General features: G+C 42.6%; 1 protein-coding gene across 1 annotated transcript; it reads left to right on the plus strand.

Annotated features, from left to right (window-relative positions):
• Positions 1-6,289: 6,289 nt before the first annotated feature.
• On the plus strand, positions 6,290-7,243 carry LOC128628361 (olfactory receptor-like protein OLF3). The gene has a single exon (XM_053671816.1). It carries the CDS (start codon positions 6,290-6,292, stop codon positions 7,241-7,243), a length of 954 nt encoding a protein of 317 aa, XP_053527791.1.
• Positions 7,244-7,958: the final 715 nt, after the last annotated feature.

The following is a 7,958-nucleotide window of genomic DNA, read 5'->3' on the forward strand; positions in this document are numbered from 1 at the left end:
TCACTGTGGAGGCTGGGGCTGATCATTGACCTGCGCCATGGAAGAGGCTCAGTCTGGCTGTCCACCCTTCCCCAGACATTCTTCTAATGACTGTTCCAAGCCTGTCAAAAAATCTTGAGAACTGATGGGGACTTTTACTTTTGCTGTAGCTCTCAGTCATTCAATATTTAACAGTATTCCACACTTGAACTTAAGCCCTATGTTAAAGCCATTCTCAGTGACTTGTTAGGTTGCTCTATTTTCCTCCCATGCCCAGGTAAGTAAGAGCTCACATCTTTTCTCTTTCTGGATGTACCTGTGTTTCTTGAGATTTCATGCTATTTGGTTGCTCTGCCGTCTCGTCTTATTGGAGATTTCAAGAATAGTTATAATTTTGTAGATTAAATTTATTTTGTTTCCGGATGTAACAATGCTCTTTTCAGCTTTCTACCATCTCAGTGAAAGCTAGAATAGGATCAATTACTTATTTTTTCCTTTTAAGTAGACTCTAATTTTTAGAATGGTTTTAGATTTACATAGCAAAGATGAGCAGGAGTGTGGGTTTCTTTGCCCACACCACAGCCTTCCCATTGTTAACATGCTGCACCAGACTGGTATATTATCAGTTACTTTTAAAGGTCTGTTTCAACAGATAAATTAATTGTAAATGGGGGATGACAATTTTACAGATAAAGAAAATAATAGCACTGTCAGCTAATGATTTCTAAGCAAATAAATTTTAAGTGAAACAAACCATTTATCAGGAAGTAGTATCCCCAAATTGTATGCATGGAGTTTGAAGCAAATACTTTTTTCATATTCCTATTTTTGCAAACCTAGGTTGCACATTGGTAGTATACATTAGCATGTCTGTCACAAAGGCTTCTTGAAGGAACATTGAATTTCTAGGTGAACACTTATGGGATGACATTCTTAGGCAGAAGAGAGAGTATTTCCTGTTTGGGAAACAGCAGGGATTATAGAATGGGTGGGGCTCACATGAGTGGGGAAAAAGTGAGATTGTGGGTGACTTTGAAACTCTTCACTCTGAGTTCACTGAGCTCTGGAAGTAAAGTAGTCATTGGGTTTCACAGCAAATCTTTGTGCAGTGGGTCATGGTACAACAGAGAGTGGTAATGCAGAATTGACATGACGATGTTGTACAGAGTGAATTGTTTTAGTAGTTTTCAAATTTTATTCTATCAGAAACATCTGAAAGTCTCCCAAGTCTTTGCTGTGGTTTTTGGAACTGAAGTAGTACCATGAGACATGCATTCAGATGTTCACCACACTTGCAGTGCTCACAGCAGCCCTTTGCACAGATCTCAGAGGATGAGAAAAACTCTTGACTCCAGAAAGACAGGTAGGGACACTGGGAGCAGAGGACGATAATTGGTTTTCCACCAGCTTGGAGGCATGCCTGTCACTGCTCACTAGAATAAGAGCATGAGGGCTAACTATCAAGATTGGAGTAGAGGAGGATATTCTAAGACCCCATTAAAAGGGCCCCATGATTTTGTTTAGAATCACCTTAGGCTTCATGAATTGTAGCCTGAGGAAGATGGAGAATAGCTTATCAAGGGAGAAGAGGGCAGCATAAGAGAATTGGGAGTGGTGACAGCAATTAACACTCTGATGCAAAGAGCTCTGGGGGATCTGTCAGCCCACATGGCTAACTCAGCCACTGCTATACCCCATTAGGGTTGTGTCTGAGCCAACCATGGGGCCCCTGTGAACTTCTTCCCAGCAGTGGCCCTCACCATGTCAGCTAGTCCAACCTGTGAAATCTCAGCCCAGGTGGCAAGGAGCCTGGGGGACTTCATGTCCTCTCCACAGTCTGTCACTTTATTGGAAGATAGCAGTCTTCAGAAACCCACTTAAACCTAGACTGAAGTGTACATCTGCATTTTTCTTGCTGCCTCTACTCAATATTTGAGAGTTCTAGTAGAGGCATCAACAGTGGGTGGGTTCACCTGATTTTTAGGGACTTTGGATCAGAGATAGGGAGCTCAGATGTTGAAATCTTCTCACTCTAAATAGTATAGTGAATGTAGTCCAGTTATTCTGCTTTTCTAAATGACAGGCTTAGGCACATTTTTGTTCTAAGGGTTTTCTAGTCCAGACTTTAGTGCTTGCAGAGAGAAAGAGGAGGGGTGAAATGAAGGGAGGTGAGGAACAGGATGATCTAGTATTTAGATACTGGAGATCCCATGGATGAATTCTACAAGAAATTTGGGTGAGATGCTAAGGGACAAGCCCAGATGTGTGAAGTGATACTTAGAGATTAATATGCATGAACCTGTAGGAGATTATTACATTTCCAAAAGGAAAAATTGTTAATCACTGTTATCTCAATTATTTCCCTGAAGATATGTATGCAAAGTACTTGGAATTTTCCTTTCAATATTATAAAATGGAAATACACAAGGCGATTAAATGGATTGCTGAAAGTCAGACACTCAGCATGTGAACTGGGACTAGAACTGAGGTCTCCTGACACTCACTTCTGGGTTGGTTTCTAGAACCCACTGTAGGGATTGCACAGTGGAGACATGGTAGTCTGAGTGAATTGCTCTAGCCTTACGTATGTGGAAAAGGCATAAAAAGGTGCGCATTTAGAAAGTGAAGTCCTAGTGAAATATATCAAATTGCTGATTATGTGAAAAGGCAGGCAAGCAAATCCAGACAAGAAATAGAGAACTTGGTGCTTTCTGAGGATATAAAACTGCTTTTAGGAAATCACCCACTCAAGTGGTCCTTGGTTTTCTTTCCCAAGCATTAGGGTGATGCAGATATTTCTGGCCACGATGGAGGCATTTGGCGCACACAACATCCATGTATTCAGCCAGAGGTCAGATGACTCTTTCTTTAGTTGAAAGTTCCATTTTTATTGCCAACTCAACTCTGTAAAGTATGGTTCTTGTTTATTTGACCAGTGTAAGAGAAAACATCTTTAGTTTGTGAGAGTTACCTTTTGTGCTCTGAATCTGTGTTCAGGCCTTCTGTGTGTCTCTGCTAAGATTGTAGAGGAGTCCAGTGAGAAGAGCAAATATAATTAAGACTCAGTGGAGTATTTTAAAAGATGATACACAAACAGACTTTCAGTTATAGGGCTTCATCTCTCTAATGAATGGAAGATAAGATGGGCAATGATCCCAGGTGGGACTTTTGAGGCCAGTCCAAATTTTGTCCATCCATGCACCCTTTGAATCAGCATAAGCAGGGGAAAGGATTATTATTCTAAAATACAACAGAACTCTGGAAGCTGAGGTGCTGGGGAATCTTTCTATAACATGTACACCTCCTGAGTCTTTTCAAATTAATACTTCTTTCTTTCTAATATAGGAGGAATGGGAGAAGATAATTTATTGCAGCAGCTAGCCAATAGAAGTAGACATGTTTTGGTCTTAAAATATAAGACACTAACTAGGGTAGGAAAATGAAACATGGCAGTGAATGTTACAAATGGAGAACGTGCCCATGTGTTGAGCCCTGAACACCTCCTTCCTTGCAAAGTTGAATTGAATATTTTGGAGTGTTGTTCCACAGAGTGGCAATGGAAAGTAAATGTAATTAAAAACTGATTGAACATGTGAACATCAGGCTTTGAAGGTGTCTCCAGAGAACCACAAGTGATGAGCCTGTCTGTGTGGCACCAACACGTGGGAAGTTCTGTCACTGTTCATTTTATTTTTGTCTGTAGGTCAGGGTTTCCATCTGTCTAGATGAGCAGTAGCTCATTGTTCTTCAAGGCCTCATCAATAGTGTTGGAGCAGGAGTGTGGGGAGGATGTGGGGAAGGCCAACAGGGCACCTTATGTTGAGAAGCTGTATTGTCACTTGGGGGTATTGATGCCCTTTCCTGTCAGATGAACTGTAGAGCTACAGGGAGCCAGGCATGGAAGGGGCCCCTTTCAGGAGATCAACTGCCAAATGCAATGGACCAGTTGGGACATGGTCCCATTTCTATAACCCCAAAATACTAGGTATTTACAAATTTTACCAAAAATCACAGCCTGAGCCCTGGCTGGCGTAGCTCAGTGGATTGAGCGCAGGCCTGTGAACCAGAGTATCGCCTTTCGATTCCTAGTCAGGTCACATGCCTGGGTTGCAGGCCAGTTCCCAGCAGAGGACACATGAGAGGCAACCATACATTGATATTTCTATTCCACTCTTTCTCCTTCCCTTCCCCTCTCTCGAAAAATAAATAAATAAAATATTTTTAAAAAAATCGCAGCCTGAGAATTCACTGTTAGAAATATATTTAAGTTGACTTAAGCAAAGAGCAAGTGTTATTTCTGAAGAGATTTGCTTCAGGTGCCAGGAAGCAAAAGAGATTGGATGCAAAGCAGAAACTCTTCAGCTCTGAAGCTCAGACTTGTGCTAAGACGAGACAGTGCCACTCCCTGGGAGTGAGGTGAAGGCTGTCATGGAGGGATGTGCAGGGCGGGTAAGAGGGACACTGGGTGTCATCAGCTGTCATGTTCTGCAGGCAAGTCACACATGTAACAGGGGAACAAAAGATGTAATGCTTTGTTTTGTGTCCTTCCTTCTTTGGATGGGTCAGGTCTTTGAGCACAGGGAAGTATAATATTCACCATGAAATAGGAGCATCTATGAAAGACTGCACTTGATCGACATTTGCCAAATTAAGAGAAGAATAGAAGATAATGTTGAAAGTAAATTAAAATTGAAAAATCAAAAATAACTTCAAAATTAAAAGAAAAGCAATGTCTGCTTTCTGCTGCAGATCATGTGTGTGTGTGTGGGTGTGTGTGTGTGTGTTTGACAACATCTATCAGATTTTTAAAAGTAAATATTCTCTTGAGGTGTTAGAGTTAAATTTGAGTGTATTCTTTGTGTTAAGTGGATGCTTTGTCATTCTGCCCAGGACTGAAGAAAAGCTGAGGGAGGGGGAGGGGTAAGGATCTTGCATACAGCCATACAGGAGGGATTGTTGAAAGGGGAAATCAGGTTTGGGGGAGGAAATTGGGGTGGACCTTTCAAAAAAAATGTGCGTGTGAACCATGGAAGAAGAAATGGCCATTTCTTGGACTCCTTGGTTTTTTTGTGTGTGGTTTTGTCCTTTGTGAGATAAAAGTTTTGAAGTGCAGACAATCTTCTCCTTTCTGCTGAGACCCCAGCCTGGGTCTGGAACGGCACAAACAGCTTGGCTTCTGCCCTCCTCTCATCTCACTGCTATTTTCTCCTCCTTCCCCTCATTTTCTACCCTGCAAGGAAAGGAATGTTCTTGATAGGTAGGCTTAGACAAAGAATAAGAATAAATCAGCCCTAGAATATTAAAAAATGTGAACAGTTTCTGTTTAATTTTGCAAACTGACATGATAGTTTTGTTAGAAAAGCACTTCCGGGTCACAGTAAAATGAGCAAAACTTTATTCCTGAGTATATGCTGTGAATTCATGCATTTGCCCCTGCTGCAGGCAATGAAGAACAGTCCTCAAAGACCTGCTTCTCTTCTTCTCTTGTAAAGGGAAAGTCAGGTGCTGATACTCTCACTGTCTGTATTTTGAACCTGCACACAAAGGGGAGATTCCTAACACCCGCCAGCCTGGAAGAGACAAATAAAAGGACAAGATACAATTATAATTCCCTACCACTTGGTATGCCACTGAGTCTGAAGAGACCAAAGGTCATCATTAAAACACAATGGTTCCTCCGTTCTAAAGTGACCCAACTTTCCTAAGTTTTCAGTTCCATTAAAGACTTTTTAGGTCTGAATTTGTGGAGGGATTGCATGGGAAATCACTTTTGCTACCATATCATCCTTGAGGTAGTGTTTCTTCTAATACTCATCTTGCTGTGGTCCTGCTACCGGTATAGTTCACAATATGCTTTCTCCAACCTTATGTTCATTGGGGCTTAAATATACTTGCAAGTTGTAATCCTTTTGTAATGGATTTCTCCATTTAAGGCAGCTTTTATACCTTTCTAATATGGCTTTTCTTCATTGTTTATCATTTTACCTACCATTGTCCTGTACTAAGCTCTCCACACCTGAAACCTGATGTAAGTTGGTAAAGATGTCCAGCTCCTGAAACTGCACTGCGTGGTCTCCAGGCTGAGCTGGTCTCCCAGATACCACATCATGTCCTCATCTAGGTGCTGGCCTGTCTCTGATGCACATTGGGATAGAGCCTGTGGTGATGGTCCACAGTGATCTGAAACACCTGGCTGAGGCTGACCAGTTACATACAGTAGGTATTCATAGAAAGTTGTTCTTACTGTTCTCTGATTCAGCAGCTTCTGTCCTTTCTGGCTCTCTGCAGATTCACAATCCTGACATTTTTAATGGAAACAGACAACCAGACATGGGTGAGAGAGTTTATTCTCCTCGGCCTGTCCAGAGACTGGGACACTCAGCTGTCTCTCTTTGTCCTGTTCGTGGTCATGTACCTGGTGACAGTGCTGGGGAACTTCCTCATTGTCCTTCTGATCAGACTGGACAGCCGACTCCACACTCCCATGTACTTCTTTCTCACCAACCTCTCCCTGGTTGACGTCTCTTACGCCACAAGCATCGTCCCCCAGATGTTGGTTCATTTTCTTACTGAACAGAAAGTGATTCCCTATGTGAGCTGTGCAGCACAGTTATTCTTCTCCCTGGGATTGGGTGGCATTGAGTTTGTTCTATTGGCTGTGATGGCCTATGACCGCTATGTGGCTGTGTGTGACCCCCTGAGGTACTCAATCATCATGCATGGAGGGCTGTGTACTAGGCTGGCCATCAGCTCCTGGGTCAGTGGCTCTGTTAACTCTCTCATGCAGACGGTCATCACCTTTCAGCTGCCCATGTGCTCAAATAAGTTTATTGATCACATATCCTGTGAACTCCTAGCTGTGGTCAGACTGGCCTGTGTGGACACCTCCTCTAATGAGATTGCAATCATGGTTTCTAGCATCGTCCTGCTGATGTCCCCATTCTGCCTGGTTCTCTTGTCCTACATCAAGATCATCACCACCATCCTACAGATCAGGTCCACAGAGGGCAGAAAGAAAGCCTTCCAAACCTGTGCCTCTCACCTCTCAGTGGTGGTCCTGTGCTATGGCATGGCCATTGTCACTTACATCCAGCCCCACTCCAGTCCCTCTGTCCTTCAGGAGAAGTTGATCTCTCTCTTTTATGCCATTTTGACACCTATGCTGAACCCCATGATTTACAGTCTAAGGAATAAGGAGGTGAAGGGGGCCTGGCAGAAACTCTTAGGACAATTATCTGGATTAAAGTCAAAGCTGGCAACTTGATGACTCATGAACATCAGTTAGAGAAATGGACTTTAACTGTGTGTTCTCCCACTGAACTCAGACATGACAGTCACCAACTGCATCACCATGGCAACCAGGAAGAAGATGATGTAAAGTGTACTGATGATGTAGGTATGAGGATGAGTGGTTGGCTTGGGGTATTGAATGTAGAAATATTTTAATGTCCCAACAGCATGTTCGGTGGAGTTAAGGTCTGCTGCCATAGAACTTCACAATCAGTTGGTCTCCTTTCCTGACAATAATTGAAAAACCTATCACCATTTGCTGTTTTGATTTGTCATGTTGTTTGGAATCATGGTCCTATCTTGGATCTTCGTTTAGACCAACGGTGCTTGTTTCCCCACATTTTGTCTGAGGTTATCATGCTTCCATTTGGAGCAAAACACTTCACATTTTGACTCATTGGAAAATTTGGGTGGTATGTGTAAGCACATCCTCAATTGAGTCACTCTTCTGAGGAGGGCATTGCTATCAAGGCTGAGTAAATGCTCTGTACTGGAACTACGCGATGTGGACATAACGTGTGTCTGAGTGTGGGTGGCAACACAGGAGAAGCTTCACAGAAGGTCTTGTTTTACACTGACAAGAAGCTAAGTAAAAGTTGTTAGTACACGTGGCTATGACTGTGCAAGGGAAAGGTGTTTCAGGCACTGCTGGAGTATTCAAAGTGTTTGATAGTAATTTTACTGCATAT

This window comes from Artibeus jamaicensis, unplaced genomic scaffold, assembly GCF_021234435.1.
Source record: "Artibeus jamaicensis isolate MK-2021 breed Jamaican fruit bat unplaced genomic scaffold, CSHL_Jam_final contig_704, whole genome shotgun sequence".
In the NCBI taxonomy this organism is placed as follows: Eukaryota; Metazoa; Chordata; class Mammalia; order Chiroptera; family Phyllostomidae; genus Artibeus; species Artibeus jamaicensis.

Bases quoted from the DNA above. Each gene is read 5' to 3' on its own strand.
- LOC128628361 (XM_053671816.1), top strand. From the start codon at position 6,290: ATGGAAACAGACAACCAGACATGGGTGAGAGAGTTTATTCTCCTCGGC.